Below are 27638 nucleotides of genomic sequence, written 5' to 3'. Positions count from 1 at the left end.
AGATTTAATGGGATACCATAATTTACAAACACTTCTTGAATACAACTTTTACATCTGAGAGTCAGCTTCAGCTTGGTTTTCAGAGATGTCTGGATCTTTTTTGACTTGGTTCTTTTCTTCCTCATCAAGTTGGGCTTCAACCTCACTTGGATCAACATAGGTATAAAAATAAGCCATGACAGCAAATATGATGCAAACTGCCAACAGCAAGGCAGCAAACAGTACATACTCTGCCCACTGTAAAAAAAGAAGAAAAAAAATGTATCCATCAATATTCATTCCTCAAAAGAATTACACCTTTTTAAAGTCTGCAAGGAATGAAGTTAATTCAGAATGTGAAACTGAACACACATAACAGGTACCATATGACTTAAAGGGCGTATATAATACATATTTAAAGCAACTCAGAATCGAGGCCCTTTCAGTAGCTCTGTCTTCAATGAAGAGACAGAAGTTCTGTGAATGCTGGAAAGTTCTACAATATCATCTTTCTGGACACATGGGAATGAAGCAATAGCCTGAAAAAGAAACTCAGCCCCTCCTTTTGGCCAGGTAATGTCATTTTCAACCAGGCTAGCAGTGATCCTGCTTGCACTTAGGTCAGCAGAAAAGTTTCTACTGACCACAGATCTGGGCAGAGAGCAAGACCAGGAACTTTGGTTTCAAAGTGCTGTCTCCACCTGAAAAGCCTCAACAGCTCTGATTCATGCTCTTTCTGGTTAATTTAGCTGAAACCAGGACTGCCAGACTCGTTTCAAAGACAGGCTCTCCCCTCTCTCAGATATCCTTTTTGCTTCATTAGGGACTGCCACAAGTAGTCTGAGAAAGTCTTGTCCAAGTGCTCCTCACCAGGACAGCCACAGCTTTCATGGCCCAGGGAGTGAGGTTGGAAACCAATGGAGCTAGAAGACAGGACATGGCAAGGCTGAGGTATGCAGGTGAAGGTTCATTCGCAATGAACAGAATTTTGGTAGGTTTTAATCCCATTAGTCTAGAATTTCAGCCCAGAAGTTCACAGCACTTCCACACCGTGAGAAGCAACTTATTGCTAGAAACTGCTGCTGGCAAGAGGAGGAGCCTGACAGAGCAAGAGTTTGGAATGGCAAACAACAGATAAGAGGTAGAAGCCTTTGCTGAAGTAGTATTTGTGAGAGTTGTTGAATTTGTGTATGTACATGTGTACACACATCGAGGAAGTGCTGAGGAAAAAAACCAACAGAAACTTTAGAAGTGGCTCCAGAAGACAAGTTACCACCCTGTTGTCACAGCCTTCAACACAAGTTTTAATCCAGATAGCTTATAAAGATTCATAATTCTGCTACTTTTATAGCGTAATGAGATTCAGTCAAGCACTAGTTCTACAGCTGACTGATGCACATCTTGTAGCTAAGACTAACCACCTACATTCCGATTATAAATGCAAGTCCACCATAATGCTGATGTTCAAAAGTTGTGGTTGGGGATTACCAGCTACGACTCCCTCCCTGTACTAGAGCTGCTTTCTCACAGCATAATAGAAAAGCACGCCAATTGCTTGTGTGCTTACCTGCTCACTGAGTTTGGATGCTCCAGCCACGATAAGGACAATGATGTTACCAACAGCCACCGTTAGCAGCCATCCTGCCTGCAGCACTGCCTTCATATTGGATGGGGCCTGTAGAAGTAAAGGCACTCAAGTTTTAGTCAAAAACTGCTATTGCTTATTTTCTGAAGTTTACTGCATTTTTTACGTTGTAACAAACACTGGTTCTTTGGGGTGGGGTTTCTTGGTTTGTTTTTCTTTTTTTTTTTTTAATAATTAGAAGTTGCTAGACAGGCCTGGGGAAGGCTTTGAGGAACAAGAGATTATTAGTACTGACTATAACGAGTACACACTGAGTAACTAACAGGCACGTTTCACATCTGACTCAGTCACAACGGTACAGATTAAATGAAGAGACTGAGTGCAGCATAGTCTAGCAAGTCACGTCTTCCAATATACCCATCACTGCAGTTTATAGACTCAGAATTAAGGGAAGAAATACACAAAGCTATTAACACAAACCGGAATTGGAAGACAAAGTAATTAAGAATGCACAATTAAACTGTTGCTAAAGACTGTATAGAGGAAACTAGTGTGGATATAACTGTCGGTACTTGTTCATTTTATATTTGAGGGCTCACTAGTTTAATTTACAGCAGCAGTACATACCGCCTCTTTTCAGTGTAAAGGAAGGAAATGTGAGAAGGAAATCTGAGGACTAGTGATTGGGTCTTCAAATGATATAATTCAGCATAGCTTCATGGAAAACACCAAATGCTAGTGAAACAAGGCCAACTTGCACCAGCCTATAGTCCTACTAGAAGGCTCTGAAGGACATTGTTGTTCAAACAAAGCAGCAATACAGAACCACCACTTAAAAATAATAAATAATGGATCTTCATTTGTACCAGGGTAAGGACTCCCATCAGGGCTCTTAAAAAGCTCTGAAGGGCCAAACCTACCTGTGAGTACGAAAACTCCAGCCCAGTGACAGAGAAGACTACTTCTGCACACGTAAGAATAAAATACTGAGGGATCTGCCAGGCCATGTGGATTGTGTTGGGTGGGATATCTTCAGAATATTTTGCATTACAAGTGTTTCCAGAACACTGGAAGTTAAAATAGCACATCAGGAACAGTGATAAAGAGCCTGTACGCTAAAAGCACTCTAAGCAGTTCTGCATCAGCTCTGTAATCATGCATACACGCAAAGTTCTGGGTAAGTAAGTAGTATTGTATATGAAGCACTGCCTATCTAGTTATAAAGGAGCAGTTGCTTTACAGCAGACTTCATGCAGATCCTTAGCCTCTAATTGGGCTAAAGATTTTAGTCCATCATTGGTGAACATTAATTCTTGCATGCCTGGGCCTCCAGTAGATATGGAAGGGACTCTTTATCAAGGAGTGTAGCAACAGGACAAGGGGTAACAGTTTCAAATTGAAAGATGGGAGATTTAGATTAGATCTTAGGAAGAAATTCTTTACTGTGAGGGTGGTGAAGCACTGGAACAGGTTGCCCAGAGAAGCTGTGGATGCCCCATCCCTGGAAGTGTTCAAAGCCAGGCTGGATGGGGCGTTGAGCAACCTGATCTAGTGGGAGGTGTCCCTGCCCATGGCAGGGGGGTTGGAACTCAGTGACCTTAAGGGTCCCTTCCAACTCAAACCATTCTATGACTATTAAATAATTCATCATACCCATAATTATTTTTATAGTTAGGAATGGTTTTATGTTCTTTTTAGCATATAAAGAATTCTATCCTATGTACAACTAAGGGCAAGAGGAATAATTCTACAAGTATATTTTTAATTAAAGAAAATATCAACATGAAAAGTAATTCTGTCTTGTCTATTCAACAGCACTGGCAACTCACCTCATCAATTACAATTGTATAGGCACTACCAAATCCAAGTGCTTTTGAATTGACTGAAAAATTAGTTGAGTTTCTAATAACAGTAATCTCATCTTTTCTGCAAGAGAGAAAACACAGTTCAGACCATAGGTATAGACAATTGTGTGTGTTATATATATGACAAGTATGCCTTTAAGTGGTTAGATTTAGATAAAGGAAAAATACTTACCTTCCTCCTGGAAAGAATTCATAATTACTGCCAGAAAGAGACGGCAGATTACCAAAAGAAGTTTCACCCATAGTGATGTTGACAGGATCGGGCAAATTGTTTATGAACCTTTAAAACGCAAGAAGAAAGAAATACTAAACAAAATATGCATAACTCAAAAAACATGCATTTTACTTTCAACTATATGCTGGCAGCACAACAAACTAAGCCTTCCCCTTTCATTTTTCTCAGTTAACATTTTTGAAAGAACTCTAAATCTCTTAAAGTGTGGTTAATGCAAAGAGCAGTCTAAATCTACACCAGCCCACTGCCTGCTTAGGAGAATGTCGAAAGCAAGCCAGTAACAGCCACAGCCAGTAACAAATACATCTGCAAACAAAAGATGTAGAAGAAAACCAGAAGTTGTAGGAGACTTCTTACCCAAGATTAAAAAGGAGGTAATAGACATGCAATCTGTGCTGGTTGTCTACAAAAGAAGTCTACACAATGGAGCGAAATATGCACTTCCAATTTTAGTTAAATTATACCTAAAGTAGATATGCAAGGTAGCTTAGTTGAATTATGCCCCAGAAGTTCCTACGCCCCCTAAACATTGAGTGAGGTGTTCAGCAAGCAGAGATTTCCTACAGTACATGCTAAGCAAGAAGAGTCCACCCAAGAGGCAGATTGAAATGACAGCCACACTACTGCCAAAACTTAGGAATGAAACAAACTCTACCTGATGAGATTCTTTCCTTCTTCTGGTTTTGACGTGACATTGTCAAACAGCTGGTGGAAGAGACCATTATCAAGATAATTCGTTAGTATCAGTGAACAGCTTAAGTGTGCACTATTACATAGCAGTAAGAATTAACAGGGGCTTCAGAGCAAGACGCCAGACCTTTCTCCTTTTAGGATCCTTCTAGGATACGTGTCTACTAGAAAATGCTGTATGACCACACATTGAAGTCTTGGTGAGAGGGTAATCGTCAAGTTAAATACTAAGTTAGTAAACTTTTTTACTTTTTTTTTTTTTTAAAACTACATCCTGCCCTGCTCTCTACAAATCACCAGTCTCACTGATACAGCAAAGAAGAGGAGAGACAGAAAACAAGACAAAGGTAAAAGCTCACCAGAGCTTGTCCTCTCAGCTTCACACACTCCACATATACATTAATGTCTTAGAAGCTATCTATCTTAAGAATTGAACAGACTTACCAACTTAACAACAATGGCATCCAGGTCATTTTTAACTTCAAGAGTGTGACGTTTTCCCTCTTCCCACTTGATATTTTCAATTTTACTTTTATTTCCAGAAGTTATGCTTAATGATTGCAACTGAGAAGTCTCAAATGTCATGTAGCTCGTCTACAAAGACAAAAAATTGCTATGAATTTCCATGCATCTCCATATTTATCTACACCTTTGGGGGAGTGTTATAAACTCCAGGGGGTCAGAGGTTTACACATGTGTTACTTCTGAAGTGCCAGAGATCATTTTTGTTAGGTTTTCTACATCAAGCACTAATTTCTGTTGTTACACAAGCTTCAAAGTAACATGAGCTTCCCACAAACATTATGGAATAGCTGTTACATTTTCCTGTGTATTTCTTGCTCCAGATAAATCAGGCTTACCACCACCAAGTAAAATTCTGTTTAGCTACAGAGGCAGCACTAGCTAAGTTAAGATGCATCATTTTCCAAATAGCAGCACCTCCTGAGAGTGCAAATGCAAGCTGCATTTTTATGGTTTCAGCTTAACAGGAGTGACTATTACCGGGACATATTTTAAATATTCAGAATACATTTCATCAGCATAAAATACTTAAAACATTAATAAACATATTAGTGTAGTACTAAAATAACCCTTTTGTTTTATAGTATTATAAAAAGCATTTTACAATCCAAACCATCTGGATTATAAAATGTCTATGGTAAGGAGTGGAGCATTTTACAGCCTTCATTTTCAGGTATGCACCATGGCTATATCAATTCCACATCAACATAAGATTTGAGTGCCCTTATCTTCTCCTCACAGCTCAGTTTCCATGTGAGGGAAATCTGGAAGAGAGTAGAATAGGGTTTCTCCCCTTAAATGGAAACAGGACTTCAGGCTATCAGAGAACACACTTCCAAACATCCATTATTAAAAGAGCCCATCAGCTCTGCCACATTTTGCTGTCAATAGGGCTATCAAGGTTGTGCTATAATAGAACCTGAAAGTGTTCTTTGACAACAAAATTTGAAGCTTAACATATGTGATGTAGCCACAGAAAAAGCTCCCTGTTCAAGTAAGTGATCACTCACAGTAAGAGCAGTGACTTACTAGAGCTGAATAGGCTTTTATTGAAGGAAAGGGTGTTCTTGCTGTTAAGAAATGGCACCTTTTAGCAAAACTAAAATTTTTGAATTAATACAAAATCACTATGAAGTTTCTTGAAAAACCCTCTTGCCAGGACAAACGAGTATTACTTAGAATATTGAAATAGTTACCATTTCTCCATTCACTGTGTTATCAGTAAGAATTGATTCCACGATACAAAAAAAGAAATCTTTAGAATGAATAGAAAAAAAAGAACTAGAAAAGAATCAATTTTGAACTATTAGTTGAGAACCACTTTGACTTACTCCATTAGATATTTTTTTTTGTTTAAACTTGTTATTCTCCATGTCTTGTTACTTACCCAATCCTTTGGCATTACATTCACCTCCTTAAGTTGTGGTTCAAACTTAACTGTTACATCATCAGTACCTAGGTTTATTATTTTGATTTGGGATTGCCCAGCTGCAGGGAAAACTGGAAGAGTTTTCTGTAGGACAGAAAAAAAATAAAATCAGTGCCCTATTCTAAGTCACATGGAAAAAAGTACTACGATTACTGTGATCTTAAAAATCTCATTATGACGATTAACATTTGCCTGATAACCTATGATTGTCAGAGGCATGCAACTTCAGTAATGAGGTTTGTTACTAGTCCCACAAGCTGCCTTACTGCTGCCTCAGGAGAGAGTCCTCTCATCCACAACAATGCCTCCATGGCCAGATGTGGTTCCTCTTTGGCCACATCCTGCAGCATGCTGCCACTACCAAGGCCACTCTGCAGCTCAAGGAATGGGCTTTTCCTGCATCCTATGGCTGCCTGGGTCTTTGTACCATGTTTTGACTCATTCTCCCCCAGCGCTGGTGCTGCTGAACTGGACAGAAGCATGTATGGGCACTGCCCAGTGTGAGATCCCAGAGAAACTGAACTTCTGGAGACTCCACTTCCCCCCAGATCTAACAGTAAATAGCTTCTGCTCTTGCAGAGCGTCAAGGGCTATTTCAGTTTTGCCTCAACCTTTCCTTTTTTCCCGTACTTTTGTCTGCTTCAATCTCTTCAGGTACAGCACACAACAAAAACAGGTCCATAAGTACCTTTCTGCAGGAGATTCTTGTGCAACAGTCTGGGAAGTTACCAGCTTTGATGAAGATTCTGCCCAGTGCCAGCGTGTGTGTACGTGCACAGCTCTGGCCTTCTGAACAAGACATTCAGGAAGACAGCCTGGATGTGTCTATACCAACTGAAGGCCAGACCCTTTACTTCCAACTTCAAGAACCAGAGATTAATATAAAGCCTGTTTTGCTGCTGGACCCAGGCATTAATGAGAGAATTTCTCATTTTTAACTAAAACGAGTTAAGAGTTAGTTTAAGAGTTGACCATCTTGCCTTGATAGTGCATGAAGGTAGGCAGGCATCTCTGGATAGCTATTCAGATCTTGGGATGCAACAGCTCACCTCCCAGAGGTGTCACTGATGCTACAGCTACAGGGGAAGACTTCATCTGGTTCAGGCATGACACCTCCCCTTTGGGGCAAAGAAAATTAGGTGTGAGGAATCCTGCCTTAAACAGGCGTCATCTTTGCCTATGCTGTGATGATGTTTCCCAGACTGGCACACTTCACCTCCAGTCGAAATACCAGAAGAGATCAAAGATACATAGCAGCCCCCTGGTAGGCCAAACAAATCTCTGGTTTTTCAGCTTTTAGTCTCAGTTTAAAGACCTGAGGTTGGCTTTAATGTGTGATTTATGCTAATGGCAGAGAGACTTTTTTTTGGGGGGGAGGGGGATGGTATTCATGGCTAGTTAATTTTATTAAAACATATTGCAGTAGTGTGATTAGCATAATATTTTCCCTCCCTCTACTCCTGTGCTCATATGCTTTGTTCTGAGTTTAGGAACCTTGGCTCACTTTCACCTTAAACACACTCTGTTCTGGATTAAAAACTAAATATTACTAGTAAACACTGGCATGCGGCTGAACTTACGTCTATTTGGACCTGCACAAGGGCAGCAGCAACAAAAGCCAATGATGCAAGGAACATACCAACGGTGATCTTCCTCAGGGGCCTAGTGCAGCAGCAAAACACATACATGAGTTATAAGACAAATACTGATTTGAAGCTTCAGCTGTTAGTGGTTTTCTTTCCATGGTGGGAAACTCAAGTGGCTGCAACTAGCAGGTTATCTCCATTTGAAGAGCTGATGTTGCTACAGAAAGTGTTCTGTGAGGCTAGGTACCTCTCAACTCATAGTTACACTATTGGGAAATCTCTTTCCTACACCACCTTAATAACCTGTTACTCTGCTTCTGCTGGGCTCAAACATTGACTAAATCAGGTTTCTGAAAAAGTCTAATCTACAAGAAGGGAAAGAATCCCAATCCAGTACGATTGTTAGGTTTGAAACAACAAAAAGAAAAGAAGTTATGCCTTTTAAAAAGAGTAACAACTTGCTATAACATATTGCTATGTTTAAATCAAAATAATATTGAACAGAAAAAGTCAGGGAAATATGTTGAATTAGGAGATGTCTACTGACATTCAGGTCAGTTGTAAGGATAAGTTTAAGGTAGGTATTTTTGGTTTTTATGGCATCATTTGTCAAATGGGGAGTGTCCAAAAATGACAGTGTTTCCAGTACAGGATACCACCCCTCCAAAAAAATATAATTCATAACTAGGTGGAAAAAAAAAGTATTGCATCTTAGCCCTATAAGAATTGTGTTAAGAACTATATTCTCTTCTGCTCCTCCAACTTGAAAGTGCTAACCACTTCATTACTAACAATAAAGATAACGTGCAGTGCCCTCTGAAAGTACACTTAGAAGCATCCAGGAAGCCAGTCTCCCCACTGGGACTGAAGAGGAAACATGTCTTGTTTCAGGTAATTTTAAGCCCAAAACATGACACATGCGAAGAATGGGTGTTGTATTTCTACTTCTTATAAATACTTCAGGAGGAAGAGGGGGTAGACAATGGGGAAGTGGAAAACAGTAAACAACATCTCTCCCCCAGTCAAAAGATTTTCCTTTAACTGGAAGATATTGTTACTCTACTATTAGACTATCTTCCTCTAGTCTTGTGGTACCTGTAAATACCTCTTTCAGAGTCCCTTCTTTTATTTTTATTTGTTAAAAATATTAACCCCATTTTAACTACACTACTATTTTCTCCTTAACTGAATGCCTGCTCTTGTTACATTAGGACTGAAAGAGCAGTTTAAAGAAACCGCTAAAATGAGCTTCTGTTGAAGACAGGTAAGTACATTGACTTACGTAAAGTTAATCTTGCATTTCTTGATTAAAGGATAAATCACGGCATCTACAACTGGGACCATTATAATAATCAGGATTGGGTTCACAGTCTGTTGAAGATGAACATAAAGGAAAAAACTGAGTATTTTTCAAAGCCTGTTTTTAAATGAAGGGCGTTAAAAATACGTATGTAATCTTTGGGAAACACTTAGAATTTTCAGACATAAGATTACCTGCATTTGATCTGGCTGAATCTGAATAGCTCCCTAGTGAAGAAAAGATAAAGAGGTTTTAACATTATGACAACAAATAAAAGTAGAAGTTAAGTGTTAGTTAAGAAAAAAAGCAATAAAAAGTAACCTACAAAGTTCCCATCCATTGTTGTGGCTTGCAGTGTCCATCTTGAGCCCTTGACAGAAGAAGAGAAAGTTAACTACTTAGAAAATGCTTTAAAGTTTAATCAGTATTCCAAAGTTCCTCTTGAATTGTTTTTATAATGTCAAGTGTTGGGAAAAGACATACAATATAATAAAAAATTAAACTGGCTTGCTATGGGAGTATTGTTGCTCTGTAATGTAAACGTTTGAACAAAATAATCCTCACGGCCCATTTCACTTTATTTACTAGTTCCACGAAACAGAGCGGAAGACAATTTAGACGTGGAGATTAGCTGTAGAGACGGCACGAACGTCCTGGGCAGAGCACCACCTGGGGCTTTGCACGGAAGCCACTCGAGCACCTTTGTGCCACCTGCCTGCACCCAAGCACCCCACACCACTGATGTGTCCATGCCTCCTTCCCACAGCCCAAACTGCCTTGAGCCCTTAGCCCATAAAACCTGCCTGGAGCTGGGGCAAGAGGGGCTGACTTGCAGCCCGAGCCCAGGGGGAGACAAGGAACATGCATCGCCACGTCTGGAGCAAGAGCCTTTAACCACCCACAACGTACCACCGTGAGATGTGATAGAACTGAGTACTCATTACATGACTAATAACTGAATTTCACAGAGAGGTTGCCTATTCGTAGCAGGTCACACTGATAGTTATGGCTCGCCAGCACTAGACTAAAGCAGCACGATCCAGGCAATCGGGACCAAACTTCCTACACTCTGCCTTGGATAAAGCTTTCAGCCCCTGGTTCTCTCAGATACCCTCCTAAATTCATACTTCAACACTCAACTCTGAAAGCCTGCTTTCATGAGTCCTGAGCACTCAGTCCACCAAGTGAATGGGAATTATAGGCTTATACTTCTGCTTGAAGATGCGAGATATTTATAACAAGTTTCAGTGATTAAACAAGCTGTCACCCAGCTTGTTTCACCTGTAATTCTCCAGAAAATTTATGCTAGGACTCTACACTGCATCTCCCAACTGAATGGAAGAGCAGCAAGAACTAAGAAAGCTTGAAGTTACTGTTTCACCCTCTGAGTCCTGGCTGATACAAGATTTGGAGTGGCCTCAGTCACCACATCAGTCCTGAGCATGTCCAGATAAACTGAGTTTCCCCTGGCTGCAGAACATCCTGTACTAACATGACTCAATAACTACCCCTTTGCATTAGAAGCATGTTAAGAAAATTTGCAAAGAATTCGTTTCCACCCTCATATTGGCATCTTTTATGTCTGGTGACCTCAGAGTACATAGCAATTAGGGCTGTGCCATGTCATGCTAAGCCAAACAATTTCTACTTTACCTGCTGGTCAAAAAGCGCCCAGAACATGGGGAGAGGAATGTAAAGGAAAAGCACCTTCAACACCATCTTAGTCTGAGCAATCAGTCGTTTCTGCAGCAAATGGGAATTACACAACAGGAATTAGTCAAAAAAAAAAAAAAAAAAAAGAAGAGACACAGTTGCAGGCTGCTATTTGCAGCACAACAACAGGTAAAGACATAAAGACACATCGTGTTCCCACACTACAAGACAGACGTTGAGGTGCTGGAGTGGGTCCAGAGAAGGGCAGCGAAGCTGGTGAGGGGTCTGGAGAACAAGTCTTATGAGGAGAGGCTGAGGGAGCTGGGGTTGTTCAGCCTGGAGAAAAGGAGGTGAGGGGAGACCTTATCACTCTCTACAACTACCTGAAAGGAGGTTGTAGGGAGGTTGGGAGTTGGTCTCTTCTCCAAAGTAAGAAGTAGTAGAACAAGAGGAAGTGGCCTCAAGTTGCATCAGTGGAGGTTTACACTGGGTATTAGAAAAAATTTCTTCACTGAAAGGATTATCAAGCATTGGAACAGGCTGCCCGGGGAAGTGGTTGAGGTACCATCCCTGGAGGTATTTAAAATATGTGTAGATGTGGTGCTATGGGACATGATTTAATGGTAGCTTGGCAGTGCTAGCTTAATGGTTGGACTTGATGATCTTAAAGGTCTCCTCCAATCAAAACAACTCTATGAATCTCATGTTTACCCATGTCCTGAACTTTGAAAGTTGTGGGTATTTCTGCTGATTTCTGTTAAAAGCACAAGGTCTGCCTATGGGTGTGGGAAGCGCTGTTGGTTAAAGGTGACATTGATATCAGAGAAACCTGCGTCTCTTGGCATGTATACCGATGGCAGCCTGAGATTTAGCACTCAGTGCTGCTTTATGTTTCTAGAAAGGAGGTGTTTGAATGACAGGTGAGTGAGGAATGCACTTCACACATGAAAAATGCATATAGGCAAAAGGAAAATAAAGGGGACAGGCTAAGGTTTGTGCTGCCATTGACAACAGGGCAGGGTAGATAGGAGGCAAGGGACATGGCTGGGGACTATGGGACACAAGACTTCCAGGGTCACGGGAAGGAGCTTGTACTGACGCTGGAGTGATGCTGTGTTTATTCACTTAAGCTGAAATTCCTAGGTGTAATTCTGCAGTTTGATCCCGAAACAAGTGTTATGGCCCTGGGCATTAACCATGATAGTCAACACCATGCCCATATTTCCCTTCTACAGTCATTAAACCAGCATATTTTTTGTTTGAAGATGATTCTGAAGCTGGTTTACTGAGAGGAAAAAAGAGTTGACAGGGATAACACTTGCTGTTTTACTAATTAAAAAAACTAACAGGTGCTTGTATTTGTTCAACAAGGGAACTAGCCTTTTCTTTGTTTCCCTCAAATTTTCTTGGGCAGCCTATGATCTCACAGAGCATCAACTCATACACAGCTCTGTTTTATCGCAGAGGAGTTAGGGTCATAACCTGCCCCAGGGAAGCACTGAGGTTTGGCCAGACCATTAGCTTCTAAATGATTGAGAGCCCCAAAACTATTCACCCAGCGCTTGAGGCAATGGATCAGAGCAGACAGAAGAGAAGCTGAGGGTCAGGGGATGTCAGGGCACAGTTCTCACACAGTACTCACGTCATACTTCTCACTCGCCCAGTCTAGCCAGTGCTCTCTCTTGGGGAACTCCTTGCTGCGATGCCGAAAGCGGTTTTTGATGGCAAACTGAGGAGAGACAGAACTTTATTTAATGGCATTACAAATATTTATAAATGCTACAAGCTGTTTTTTCATTAAAGAAGATGCTTCTGCTTTAGAAGGCGCTAGGGGTGACTTCTGTTAAATGCTCTAAGCATCTAAGGGGATATTGCACTTAAGGCCTCACACTGTATATCCAGTGGAGTGTGCACCTGGGATTAAGTGAACCAAACAGCTCGGAGTAGTCTCTTTCAATGTGGGTTGCTGTAGGAACTTGAAGACCTGCTTAATTCAGACTTATGTACAACAATAAATAGAAGAATGTTATATGCACAGGTTTTCAGAACTGAATGGCTATTAAGAGTACGTTTCACTATGAGAAGTTGCACCTTGCAGATATTCCTCATACCTTGACACTGAATATACAAAAATATATAGTCCTGAAGAACTCCTAAGACTTTCTGTGTGGAATAACATGCATGGCTGAGCCAGGCCTTAGAGGCAGCACTCCAAGAGATGGCTGAAGTCACCTATAGAGATTTGGTTTTGATAGTGCTCACAAGACAAGCAATGGTCTGGGCTATAACAAGCTGGCAGATCTGCATGGAGGATTAAGCAGTCCGTACATGAAAAAAGATCTCCTGATCTCAAAGTTGAGGCACTGCAAAGTTGGGCCATGCAGATTTAACTCCCCTTCCTTGCAGGCTTGCGCTGACATGCAACCACCCCGACCTCCCTAATACTGTGAGGTTCAATATACCTCTGCATTGTAAATAACATTCTTTTAATAAGCAATAAATTATTGCTGATAAGATACACTAGTGGCTCTGCTCTTGACTTGGGTCAAGGCATGTTTGCCTCTTACTACAGGGCTGCATAAAGGTGCACAAACCAGGAAGGAATGATTCCCAGCAGTTGAGATTAGTTTTAGACATCACTGACATCTCGCTTTGTTTTCTTTGTGTATAAATTAACATGTAAACCAAGACATAGATAAATAAAAAGGCAGTATAAATCTGGAGGTGTCAGTAAGAAGCCTTCTGTAAGGAAAAAAGTAAAGAACTTCAGAAGCTTTCCTCTTTATCATGAGACATTTCTGATGTAGGCAAGTTTACTGAACAGTTTTACAAATGGCTGCCAGGGTTTTGGGGAATACAAATAATACTTACTCCAATGCATTTGGAAACTTGAATCATTATATTTCCTTGAGGTTTAACTTTCTTGTACATTCCGCTTCCCATTATGAATACAACTACAATACACAAACAAAAACCAGAAGCAACTCGGGATTAATTGAAAATAATGGTAAATAACGTGGTATGGAAACTGTAACAGTATAGGAATTAGATCAGGGTAGGAATAAGCCTCTCTTTAGAGAGCAACAAAATTGCCTGTCAGCATGTCATCATACAGTAAAATAAATCAAATAAATAGAAGCAATCCGCTAGTATTAAAGGCAAAGGACTAAATCTGGAAACCCTTGGGGTAGGTCCTCAGTGGGACCTTAGCTTAGTTGAAAACCAGGGCTATTTAGGACCTTGGGTCTGTCCTTGCTGTGCCAGATTAAGACTGCTTTATGGGCTCCTTTTCAGGAGTCTGGGATGCTGCAGCTCACATCCCTCAGGGACACATGAGGCTCTCCCTGAACTGCAGAACGGAATGAGGTATCCTCAGCTCCCACACCCAGGCATGTTCCCTGGCCTCACCCTCCCACATGCGGGGCAGGACACAGGCAAACCCCCACAGCCCCCATCCACCCTGGCTTGGGTGCATGGGCAAGATGGGGTTACTAGGAGCCAGAGACCCACCCTGGGTGGGTGCCCTGTCAGCACCATGAAGGACTGGCTATCCTGGACTATAGATAGTTTCCAAAACCTACTTTTTTCTCAAGAGTTCTCACACTACATTCAAAAGATCTTATATATACACCCCAGTAGTCCAAGAAATACAGACAGTAAATTACATGACGTACAGAATTCAATACGTATTTGGGCCTCTCCCCAGACCCATCAGTCTCTTCCATAAAAGTGAGTGCTTCAGGTTAATCTCCCCCACCCCACTCCAAGAAAAAAGTTTAAGTCAAAAATTGCAGACACTATCAGGTATTGGTAGAGCTTGATACCCAGGGGATTTCTACCACTTTCTCATTCTTCTGAGGTTGTTATCATCTAATCATGTCTGTAACTGAAGCAGCAAGATGGAAACAGTTGCACTTACCCAAAGAGATAGCCATGAGGGCAGCAGGAACTCCAAAAGCTAGTGGGTAACATCGCTGTTTGCTATGAATGCCACACTCTTGAGCTGAAGTACAAAGTAACATTAGATAAAAGTCCTGGTTAGTACTCCCAGTATTTTACATAGGGTTTCTATTTCTCTTATGTGAACTCAGGGAATAAAAAAAACCCCAAAAAAACCTAAAATAAAATGTCTGCTAAGGTTATTGGATAATCAATATCCAACTTATTTTTCATTATTAAAAAGGGGACTTATGTATCACAAAAAAAAAAAAAAAACCAAATCAAAAAATATAACAAAATGGTTCAGGTTGGAAGGGACCTCTGGGGTCATTTGGTCCAACACCCCTGCTCAAGCAGAGCCACCTGGAACTGGTTGCCCAGGACCATATCCAGACAGTTTTTGAGTATCTTCAAGGATGGAGGCTCCACAACTTCCCTGGGCAACCTGTGCCAGTGCTTGATCACCGTCACTGTGAAAAAGCGTTTCCTGATGTTCAGAGGGAAAGTCCCATGTTTCAGTGTGTGTCCGTTGCCTCTGGTCCTGTCATTGACCACCACTGAGAAAAGCCAGGCTGTGTTCTCTTTGCACCCTCCCCTCAGGTATTCATGTACATTGATGAGATCCCCCTGAGCCTCCCTGAGTTTTACACTGAGAAGTGAAGAATCCTATTAGAAGGGTCAAATGCATGTTCTTGGTGAGAAAGGAACTAGATTACAAGAAGTTTTGGGACAAGGCCATAAAAAAGGATGTAAGTAACATCAGTGTAGGTTGTTGAAAAAAAATTCTCAACGCCCCCATACACACACACACACCAATTTCCCCCACAGTAGTCAGTGATTTGACTTTATAAACTTCATGCATACATCCTGAAATGATGCTCAGAGTGTGGACATAGCTACTAACAGGGAAAAGTAAAAGACTAAACAAAATTATTACCTTTTTCACCATACTTCTTCTAACAGGAAGACTAGAGAATTTGATTTGGAAAAAGAAATAGCTTGCAGCTAATTAATGTCTTGATTTAGTTGTATTAGCCTTTTGGTTAAACCTTTACAGGACATAATGATATCACTTTGCTCAGCTGAATTTGTCTCTTTTTCCGATGCAGTTTTCACCCTATATCAGCATGGAAGTAAATTGCAAGTTGTGCCTTGTGCATACCTCTTACATTTTGGGAAAGGATAGAATTTGCATTAAGCAAACATCTAAAACACTTCTACACAGTCTGTTCCAGTCAAGAAATCCAAAGGCCAGAATTTCAGCCCAGTGCTTTAGGGTTATTTCAGAACTCACATGCTGATTTCTTTCTTTCGAGAAAAACAGCCTTCTCAAACTCCTGCCAAGCACATCCATACAGCACCATCTGTGTAAGATTGCCATGAAAATCCATACACATATGGATCAGTGAATTATTTGGTTTTTGTTTAGCATCACAGTATTCGTTATAAGCAGAAGAAAAAAATAACTTCTTCCTTTAACAATATGAAAAACAAGATTTAATTTGTCATATGGATAAACGTGTTCCATGAGCACAGATGCTTCTGTACTTTGCAGGGGCACACTTCAGAATAGTCTCTGCTTCCAGAGTAGAGGGCTCTCTCCCCTCTTCCGAGAAAACAGTACAACTCTTTACTGTGTGATGGTTTTAAAGGCACTGGAAGAGGTGCCACATTTGTACCTCCATGGAATTAAAGCACACGTTAGGCATACAAGCTGATGGCTTCAGCACGTCTCTTCAGATCTAGTACTTCCAATCCTAAAGGCAATTCAGATCTCAAACTGGCTTGTTTTTGACAGTATCTCACCTGTGAGAAGTTGGATGACACACGTGAAAACTTGAAGGCTATTTGCAAAAGAACTCCACAAGGTGTCAAAGAACAGACCATTCATTTAAACCTAACTGGAATGCGACCCAACACTCATCTTTTGCTGATGTTTAACTATTTTATAAACAAATGTGTGACCTTACCTCTGAGAATCGGGGTGATTATAGTAGATAGGAGACTTCCAGCATTAATGGACAAATAAAAGATAGAGAAGAATCTAGATCTTTGTTTATCCTACAGTAAAAACAAAAAGATGTTTAGAAGGGCTTAGCCAGAACCACGTTGATCAGCCTAGATCAGCAGCTCCGTTTGCACACTTCAAGGCAAGTTGTTACCTCACTGCTTCTCCAGCTTCTCAGGAAACACTACGCTAACGCACATGTCTAAACATGCATGTTATTAGTGTTACAATAGTCAAACATTAGTAAAAGTATCTGTACAACTGAAAATCTGAAAGCCATTTTTACCTGATCCTCTTCAAACTGATCTCCACCAAACGCTGACACACAAGGTTTGATCCCACCAGTACCAAGTGCAATGAGGATCAAGCCAATCATGGACAGAGCACTGGAACAAAGTAGAAAAGAGAAAAAGGGAAAAAAAAAAAATCACTTTGCTTTCTTACTTAAAGCATACTCAAGAGATTGATCGCAACACAGTTGAAATTCAAGTAGCATAAAGTTAAGGCGTAAGTTGTCCCACCCTTCATCATCCAGGAAAAAACCTGTGTAGAAGGCAACTCACATGTGCACTGGTATATTGTCAGGAGAGCCATCTCGGTTTTGATCCGTCAGGTCATTTATGGAGCTCACAGACATGATTGCCTGCCCAATCGTATAGACAATGGACAGGGAGACAATGGTCCTGTTATAAAGAGAGGAGATACATTTTTAGATATGTTAACGCAATTACACACACATATACATACACACACAGGTAATGCAGACTTTTGCTTATTTCAAAGATGCTTCGTAAAGAAACATAATTAACATATACAAGTTACGGACTCACCACAAGCTACTGTAAAGATCTGTCAACATACCTCTATCACAATATTTCTATTCTGTTTATTTTTTATTATTATTTTAGCTAGCCTTATTTAATAAGGTGAGGCAAGATGACAAATGGATTCTGTAGGTATCACCAGGTCACAGGAGATATTTAAATATCTTCAGTGGTTGCCTTTTTAATAACCAGCTGTTATCATATTTCATGTAAGGTGAAGTTCAAATGGACTACTCTGTAACGCTGAAGTACACAATTTACACTGATTTTAATATCGTTTAAACAATCTCTATGTTCTTTTATATTTTAGCTGTGAGGAGTAAAAAAAAAAAAATATTAAAAACCTACTTTAAATATGGAAACTCCCACACAATACTGTTGTGAACAACAACTCTATTGCCCTACTCTCTCAGTTGGAAGTGTACCAACAGTTTTAAACTCAGAGTAGAGTGAGAGCAGCACTGAAGAGTTCAGACCCCAGGTTTTCAGCCTGGTTTTCCTCTGCCAAAAGGTGCCTGGGAGGGTAATACCACAGAATCACCAGCCCCCACCCTCATGCCTTTAGGTTTCATGCCTCTTTCTTGTATGTAAAAAACATACACTATTTTAACTTTGTTGGAGCTTAAGGGTGTGCCTATAGTTTAATCTACATTCATCCGCTTTCTTGGATGGGGCTCCATTTAATAGGCACAAAGCCAGGTCTCCAGTTTGGAGAACAAGCTGGAAAAATAGGATGTAGTGATGTGAAATTATTTAAAACTCAAGTTTGCAGGAGAAGCAATCCCAAGCCCAGTGCAGTCCATGACAATGAAGGGCAAGGCTCAAGGACCTCGGACAATCCAAATCTACTTGACAAAGGCAAGAGATCTTCCCAGCAAGCTTGGAACACCCTGATACAAGAGGGACAGAGGAAGCATCACTCACACCATTGACCAAGTTCTTCTCCCTTCAGAAGAAGGTTTCTCTGATTTAAAAATGCTCTTCCCTGTAGGAGGATAAAAATCTATACAAAGCAGGTGTCATGGTTTAGGCCAGATTGGCCAATCAGAATTACAGACGGCCCTTTCCCCGCCCCCCCCTCCAAAGAGAGGGGAGGAAGAGATAAAGAGATTTACAAGTTTGTGAGTCTGTTATATAGTGGTATTTAGCAGATAAATTAGAACTTTTTTGTTTTTAAATAGCACAGTTACTTCAGTTGCTTAACAACTTGGGAGGAAGTTTCCAATTTAAGTTAAATCTGAGTTGACCAGGAGAGAAACTTCAGTTTTTAATTTGTGAGGTTCATAAACGTGCTGTGAAGACAACACTTACATAATTGGCACTGCATAGATGGTAACCAATTAAAAAATAATTACAGTTTTTATACTGTTTCCCCCAAGAACTTCACATCTAACAGTGTGAGCAGGTATCAGCATGCTCCTTGGTAGACTGCACAGAGTACATGGACTGTAAGGTCTGAGTCTCTCCTATAAGAGTGCTTAACTGTGCTTGGGTAACCACCTCTTTCTCTTGTCATCACGGGATTTTTTTTTTTAAAAAACAAATTATCGTTTAAGCCTTCCTCATGGCACCTTGCTGTATTTTAGGGCATAGAATCATAGAATTGTCTAGGTCGGAAGGGACCTTTCAGATCTTTGAGTCCAACCATCAACTTCACACTGTCAAATCCACCACTAAATCATGTGTCATAGCACCACATCTACCTGTCTTTTAAGTACCTCCAGGGATGGCAATTCCACCACTTCACTGGGCAGCCTGTTCCAATGTTTGATAACCCTTTCAGTGAAGAAATTTTTCCTAATATCCATCCTAAACCTCTGCTGGCACAGCTTGAGACCATTTCCTCTTGTCCTATTGCCTGTTACCTGGGAGAAGAGATCAGCCCCCACCTCATTCCAGTTTTAAGCCCTAAGCCATCCTACTGAGCTCTTGTTAAGGGCCTGGTGGTCAGGGGCTTGCAGCTGTAGCGCTGGTATACACAAGTACCAGAGGAGAAGGGATGCAAGGTCTGCAAAGCTTCATTTGATAAGACAAGTAAAAGCCAAAATAGATTTAAAAAAAAAAAAATTTAAAATGTCATACCATCTAAAAAAGTGAGTGCACACATATTGAGGCTGCTATCTGCAAGACACCAAGCTATTTGCAATGAGCTTACACTGTTGGGGCTGGCTCCACAGAGCACACTTGGCAGCAGTCGCAGCCCTGGTCTCCCAGAGGCTATCAACCCAGTGGAAGAAGATGGTGCAGCCTTCAGCCAAACGACTGCAAAGCCAGCTTCATCTCTAATCTCTGGGAGACCTTTGACAAGTCAGCTAACATTCCTGACTTATATCCCTCCATAAAATCTTTATGGTGCTTTTTTCTGGCAAAGTAAACACTATTAGAGTCACAACCTCAATAAAGGAGAGCAAGATCAGGCTGTTGGAAATAATTTGGTTATATTTCAAAACACTTCACTCAGCGGTAATTTTCTGAGGAACTAGCACACAGGCAACAGCCCAGAATTCATCATTTAAAGAAATAGTTGCAACTCAGCAAAACCTCCCACTGAGCTGTCAAGTTAATGCTGAAATTACAGAATACTCAAGAGTCCCAGTTAATACCAGATAACATAGTATTTCACAATTTCATTTGCCACCTGCAATAGGTAAAGATTCAATCCAATGTAATTATAATCTCCAGTATGTATTTGTACAGCTTGGTGAATCCTTTTCCTTAGTTTAGCTTGCATGTTTTTTCTCATCTGGACAAAAACGTATCATGCCTGAAAAGCAAGCTACCACCCTTAAATGGTTAGCAGAACTGTAAGATCTGTTAAGTCTAGCGGAGTTTCAGGTCTGAGCTAAATCAATTAAAACCTCAAGCTTTGGGGAGGAAAAAAAAAAAAACAACAAAAAAACCCCCACTAAACCAAACAAACACAGTACTGGAGTAGCCAAGACCAGCTCTGAAGCTGTTATTCTGAGCTGCTGCTTTAGGAGATAGTCTCAGTACCACCGAGCTCAGCTGAGCTTTCATGATTTTTGGTTGTTTTCTGAGGAAGCACTCACTTGAACTTTCCCAGCCAAGAGTCCGCAATCAGGGCTCCAAGGATGGGTGTCAAGTAGCACAGAGCAACAAACGTGTGATAGATGGCAGTAGACAAGTTGTCATCCCATTGCAGGAAGTATTTGAAATACAAAACGAGCACCGCTGTAGGAAGAAGAGCAAAACAACAGGTTACAAGCCAAAGTCAGGGCTGGGTGAGTAACGGTAGGCAAGAGGACACACAGGACATGGGACGTACCTCGCATGCCATAGTAGGAGAACCGCTCGCAGAACTCATTGATGATGATGAAGAAGATGCTCAAGGGGTAGCCAAAGCAGCTTGGCTGGAGGCAAGAGACAAAGAGTTTGAGCTCAGAGCTATGCTATGGACTAACATTGCCCACTGTGACCCGCGGCTTGAGCAAACTCCATGCAAACTCGGTGGAAGTGGGTAGGCACCCAGGGGTTAGGAGGTTGCATGGGCTTCTGTGAAGCAACACTGGTTTACCCGAAAAAAAGAGTCAGTTCTCACTTTCCCCTCTTGGCCCCCAGAGCTTTAAAGACTTCTCCTCTTCCCTTTGCAGGAAACCTTTAGCAATGTTACATTTGACTTTCAACTGTTGCATTATGCACATTTGAAGTCTTCAGCATCTAACCCTTAGGGCAATCTTGTCTGGTATCCAAAAATGTGGAAAAAAGCCAATGTTTTTGAAAACAACCAAAAGCCAAACCCAACAAAAACCCCACCATTCTAAACCCCCACAGGAAAGTTAGAAACCTGGGGCTATTTTTAAATACCTCCAGTTGAGACAAATAAACATTTAAATATTTTATTCAAACAAATATCTCAGGAAACCTCCCTATCCTTACAAATACTCTGCTTGATGAAGAATCCGTCATTTCTTCAGACTTGCTGACTTTATTCCTAACCTAAAATAGCATGGCATTAACTGCCAGATTTACTGAGCCTTCACCTGCTATGATAGGCATCTCCACAGTCACCATCACACCATTTGTGATGTGACTGTTGCCATTGCGACAAAGAAAAAGCACACATTGGGTATAAATCTGGCATGATAGTAGAACTCGAAGTTGAACTTCTGATTGCCTACATTTCTTAGTGGATGAACACATGATATCATCTCTATTAATATTACTATGAAGGCAAGTTGAACGTAATCCTCCATATTTTAACTTTTTTATGAGTTTAATTCCGCAAGTTGCAAAAATCAGGTTTTTAGTAAGCCTCAGAACATCCCAGAGGTAAAACAGTTATGAAACTGTAGAAAGAAAAAAATCTGGCATTGTTTGTATTCATGTGACGGTTTAGGAATCAAACCAATCCATATTCCATGTAAAACAGAAATAAGTTAACTCTCTAGATCAAAAGGAAAGAAACTGATGTGGGAAAATCCTGCCTGACATGGGTAAATCAGAGCATCCATGTCACTCTCCAGCAAAGCCTCTGGCCAGAGCCTTAATGAACAACACACCACTTCTTGAGATATATGTGCTACAGAAAGCTTTTTGTGAATACTACAAGAAAAATGAAAATGAGTGGCGAGAGTATTGCTGACTTAGCCTGACTCAGGCATGAGGATGTCCAGGCAGCCTGAACAGCATTGATTTTTTTTTATTGGCTGAACCAAGTATATAGTGCACATCTTACCCATGGAGCAAGCTTTGCTGAAAGAATCTGACTTCAGCTGAGGTGAGTGCCAGGTGGCACTCATCTAGCTTCAGAGCAACAGAAATTAGAGGCTTAAGTAGAAACTTGTCACTCTTGATTTATCACAGAAAAAAGTGCCTCCAAAGGAAGACCACCCATATATATCCCAAAATTAGATGAAATTCACTTGAAGGTGCCTACTTCTCTTGGCTGAAGGCAGCAGGAGCTCTAGATGACTAGCCCCAACTAGGACACAGCTTTTGGTGGACTGGAGTTCATACAGAAGAATGCCACCCAGCCCTGTCCGTGCACCACCACTAAGCCGCACAAATATTCGTGCTCCTGAGGAGTGGGGAACCACACCGTGAGGGTTTAGCTCAGCAGCCATAGATGTAGTCAAAGAGTTCCAATTTCAGCAGTTGTTGGGTCAGGCCCTAAAACAGCAACCCACACTGTGCCACTGCTTCCTGCCAGTGTAACTGGTTATAACCTAGCTGGGGAGGAGAGGATGTCCCCATCTGAAGCAGGGAGACAGCATTCCCCCTGTGTCTGGCCTGCCTACAGAGAAAGAAAAAGGGACAGGGCAGTCCCAGCAGGACCCACCCCCACCAGAAATTCACAAAACCTCACTAAAACCGTTTTTGTCCTTCTTGGAATTCTCAAACCTCCCCAGCCTTACACCCTCACACCGCCCAACAGCTTATCGTGTAAGCAGTGTTATGTGCTGATCTGAGGAGGTAACAAACTTCCTCCAAAGTTGGGTTTCTGTTTTAAGCCACTAGCACTTATGTCCCTGGCAGACACGTCCTGCGTTCATACACCGGCACAGCACCCATGGGTGGTGGGTTTTTACTGGCTGCCCCCAAGCTGGCAGAGATTTGGATGTCATAACCATGAGCACAAACAGGAGCATGCAAGAGAAAGCCACAGGGTCTTTCCCAGGGTAGCAGCTCTTCTATTTTTCCAAGATGATACAAGCAAGAAGAGAATATGTAGTTATACCTTGATAATATATGACCTATAGACTTTTCTTGATTTGCACTATACTGTCCTTTTAAACCCCTGGTGCATTATACATGTGCCTACATATACATTTACCAAAATAAATGTTCTGTTCTGATCCCTCTTGGCCAGAAAGTGCTGAATCCACCACTGAAGAGGTAACCTAAAGGATAGGTTTTATAGTGCACTCTGTAGCCTTCCCCTGCCCTGGGGATGACAGGCACAGGTCTGACACCACCCTGCTGCACAGTTTTGACTTTGGCTGCTAAGGAAGCCACTAAGCTGCGAGAAAGCTGCGGGGAAAGTCTGCAGAGTAAAAACCTTGCGAGATAAGAAAAGCAAAGACAGAGATAGGGTTGCTGAGACAGGTGTCATTAACAGTTCAAAGATTCAAGGGGAAGAACTCTGACACCAAAAGGTAAAAGGGTCCTATGGGAGAGCTGGCAGATGATGACAACTCAGCCACACAAAGGACGGGCTCCAGGCACCCTTCTTCTCCCAACCAAAATCTGCCCAATCAGCAAAGGCTCTTCAGGTGTTTTATCAGGGTGCTGAGCACACTAATACTCAGCTGGGATTTACTAAACTACCAGGCTGCTTTGGGTGTGTTGGCCAATAACTCATTATTTTATAAACTATGTTTATAGGATGATTGTTTCTGTGCATTGCTAGAGTTACCCAAACAACATAACCCAAAGAGAGTCAGTATAGCAGCTTTTTATAAGAAAAAACAATACTTACCGACTTGCCCTTACTCTTTGCAGCTGTGGAAGGAAAAAAAAAAAACCACAAGTTAACAGAAACGACTAAGTAAGATTCCTTTAAAGCCACTGGAAGACATGGGAAAAGTTCAGCTTGAAACAAATAATGAAACACAAACACAGTATTGTTCAGGATGAGTAATTTTTCAGTTTGTTAAAGGGGGGGACTTTTCGGGGTGCAAGAAGGTTATAAGGAAAGACTTCGCTTGATAGGCTTTTGTTTTGCCCTGTGAGTATGTGCGAGCCTGAAAAATGAAAAAGGACTGACGAGACAAAGCATCTCATCCTACTGTGACTGCTCACCACACATCATTCAAAGTGGTGGTGGACCACCCTACCACCCACAGAAGATGAATCCTGTTTCAGTTCACTCTCAGGGACATTACCTTAAAGGCAAGTCAAGAGTAAGGAATACAATCTAGATTCCCTGCCTTGGTGGATGCATAGTCCTGAAAAGGGACAAGCTTCCCACGGCTCAGATTTAAGAAAGGCTGAATAAATGGCTCAACAGCACGATTCACACTAGCAGGCATTCCCATAACCTGGAGTTTATCCTAGGAAGCCCTGGAAGCACAGGAGGGGTCCCACTGAGGTCAGCAAGAGCAGACAGCTGCTTGCAGCCCTGAAATCACATCCAGCTGCTCACAGCAGGTTCTCCACCCCTGGCAACCCTCCAAGCACTGTCCTGCAGGGCTTGCTCGGGTCCGGGGAGTGGCTCGAAGGCTGAGCTTGCACCGTGTCAGATAAAGGCCCCCCCGCCCACATAGTGGATGTCAGCATTTCCTATAAAAAAACAGGAGCGAGTTCGTTATCGTTAAGATAAGACAAAGTACAAGATGTGAACTTTGAAATCCATGCTTGCAAATGAAGTGTGCCCATAACAGATCTCTATAAGAAAAATACGTTTGCCAAAATCATTATTTAGTCCATAGTTCACAACAGACTAAAACAGCTGACACCAACACTATAGCGTTCAACAGAAAACTAAATAAAGTCACTTTCAAAAATTACTAAAACAAGTTAATCTGATTCTTTCCTTCACTGCTGTGGACAGCTACGTTCACGACAGAGGCAGAAGTAGTATTATGTGGGTATTTCAAGAATGTATTTTCCTAGAAAACAAGTGACATGGAGAAAGCGCTAACACACCAGTGTCAGGGCACACGTGAATACCTGAGTCATTAGTTGTTGGTAATGATGTCCCTTACACAACTCATGTGAGCAGATATACTGAAGGATACCAAGGCATTAGGGATAGAGGCTATCTTCATAACAGCTCCTTAATTATTTCCTCTTGTTGGCCTTTCCAGCACACATGCATCATACGGCCAGTTTTTCACAACACATACAGGGAACATCAGTTTGAGCAGCTCACTCCTGTCTGTTAGCTAAGCCTTGGGGAAAAAAATATCACAGAAGTTGTAGTTGGTTGGGTTGTTGTTTTTTTTTTTTTTTTTTTTTTTTTTTCTTTCCAGAGGATAAAGTATCACCTCTGCAAGAAATCCTACACAGAGGACACTGCGGAGGTATTTTTCCAGGGAACGTTGACCGACTTCAGTGTTTAAGAGACTTTACTCCTCTATTCTCCTTTCACAGCAACAGTTGGGAAACTCCTGATAGCGTTAAAGCCAACATTTCAACATAGGCACCTAAACTGCCTGAGGGACTCCACTGTCAGGTAGCTTCAGGGTTAGACCTACAAAAGCACAGAGCACCCAGCATTTTGCATCAATTTCAGTGATAAATCTGGGGTTTGCTAGTGGCACATCAGAGCAGTCCCTCCTTTGGGCAATCCTCTGTACCTCTCATTATGTCCCCACAAGGAATGACCTGCAGAACTGCTCATTCTCATCTCAAAATGCTGGAGAGCTTCACGTTTTTCAAAATAAAGCTCTAAACAGTTATGCCTTAAGATTGTATTAAGTTATGCCTCAATACATGTATTCCCTTAAGATATTTAATATTTTTAAACAATATAAAGACAGAAAGCACTCAGTTCTTGGCTTGAGGGTCATTCTCTCCTTCCTACACTTGCAGGCAAGGTGGGGGGCAGCCTTATGGACCTGACCCCTTCCCTAGCATCTCCCACCAGCACGGTTCCCTGCTGTCACAGAGATGCTGTGGGATGTTGCAACTTTTGCGGCTCGTGGTCTTTATCACAAGATGAGAGTGCATTGCTTTGCTCCACGCAGCCATCACAGCAGCTTCACCTGGTTGAAATACTTCATGTCTGTGGTGGGGCTAAATCTGTGCCCCACCATACCGTCACCTAGGATGTTCCTGGCACCAGAGCAAGCCTGCTCTGCTGCCACTTGACTCGTGGCACAGCCAAGCCTGTTGCCTCTGCTCCTTGGAGCAGCCTCCCAGCACCTACATGAGGACTCTGCTGCCACCAGGACAAGTGACTCCGAGAGTCCCCGCTTCACACCTCACTCTTCCAGAAAGATACTGAAACCATCAAAGCAAACCTATAATGCAGCAAACCTGATGTTACATGAGCAGACCCAGCTACATTAGGTTTCTCTCTCTTCCCTGTCACTGCCTTCCCTGGCTGCCCAAACCAGCAAGATAGACCCTGATGCCCCTCCGGGCAGCAGCTCTGCCTGCTCACCACAACAGTTGCCTGTCCCCATAGCGCAGATTTGCCTGCTGAAGATGCAGTAGTACTTTCTCATTTTTGGGGCACCTCAGATTCCTCTCCTACATGAGACCAGGTTTCCCCAGCTCAGGAACCACTTGCGAGGAGGGGCATACATGCTCACACACTGCGGGACCAAGGGTCCAGCAAAGGGTGATGGAGAGCTGCACCACAGAAAAGCACCGTGTGTGCCTTTACTACTCTGCGTTCCAATTTAGACAGGAACAAAGTCTTCAAGATTAACAAGCTAAATAGGCTCTGCTCTTATCTGAATCTTCCAGCTGTGTTTCTGTGTATTCAAAAAACATTGAGGAGGTCAACTCTAGGTAAACTGTCTTGTGAAAAAGCATTATTTAAGAACTATGAGAAACACCGCATTTAACTTGTACTATGATTTAAACTCCAAGACACCGCATTTAACTTGTACTATGATTTAAACTCCAAGCACCTTAAAAGTTTAAGATAAACCTTACCAGCTAGGGGTTCAGCTCAAAGACTAATTTAACATCACTTGGCTTTTACTAGGGTTTCAATGGAGGCTCATACAAGCTTAGATATAGGATTGCCAGAGGAAGAGCTGCCCCAGAGGAAGAAGACTGGTGAAAAGCAGTAGTTGCGGATGGCCCAGAGGAGCACAAAGGTGTCCTCAGACCTTCCCTGAGCAGCAGAGCCAGCCCTGGGGTCCCAGGACCCCTCAGCCGTGCTGTCAGCTCACCGTGGACTGCTCACCCAGACACCCAGGTCAGAGGGAGGATGGCTTGAGGCCCCCCCCCCCAATCCCGGTGCCCAGCATCCTTCCAGCAGCCCCAAACCCCCCCGGGCCGGATTTCGGGTGTGGGGGGGTTCCCCGCATACCATCCCATCCCACCCCACCACCACCGAGGACCCACCCCCGGATACACTGCCCCCCCGCAGCACCTACCCAT

The 27638-nt window shown here is 42.0% G+C and overlaps 1 protein-coding gene across 1 annotated transcript; it reads right to left on the bottom strand.

Moving 5' to 3' along the window:
* Nucleotides 1–48: 48 nt before the first annotated feature.
* Nucleotides 49–27638, bottom strand: SLC15A1 (solute carrier family 15 member 1). Its single transcript, XM_074149649.1, has 23 exons — nt 27635–27638; nt 24055–24077; nt 20902–20986; nt 20666–20807; nt 17355–17474; nt 17078–17177; nt 16754–16844; nt 14764–14847; nt 13716–13798; nt 12487–12573; nt 10845–10934; nt 9517–9561; nt 9386–9418; nt 9174–9262; nt 7886–7967; nt 6264–6389; nt 4799–4948; nt 4320–4369; nt 3602–3709; nt 3394–3490; nt 2485–2631; nt 1547–1654; nt 49–237 (listed from the first exon to the last, which is right to left on the bottom strand). Exons 1-23 carry the CDS (start codon nt 27636–27638, stop codon nt 49–51), a joined length of 2133 nt encoding a protein of 710 aa, XP_074005750.1.

The sequence above is a fragment of the Numenius arquata genome, chromosome 1, assembly GCF_964106895.1.
Source record: "Numenius arquata chromosome 1, bNumArq3.hap1.1, whole genome shotgun sequence".
NCBI lineage: Eukaryota > Metazoa > Chordata > Aves > Charadriiformes > Scolopacidae > Numenius > Numenius arquata.
This window is presented reverse-complemented; position numbering and strand designations above follow the sequence as displayed.

What these genes read in the sequence shown, in the direction of transcription:
- SLC15A1 (XM_074149649.1), bottom strand. An exon ending in ATACAATTGTAATTGATGAG is followed by an intron (nt 2,632 to 3,393) that starts GTGAGTTGCCAG and finishes TTTAACTTCCAG; the next exon opens with TGTTCTGGAAACACTTGTAA. An exon ending in CATCCAAACTCAGTGAGCAG is followed by an intron (nt 238 to 1,546) that starts GTAAGCACACAA and finishes CTTTTTTTACAG; the next exon opens with TGGGCAGAGTATGTACTGTT.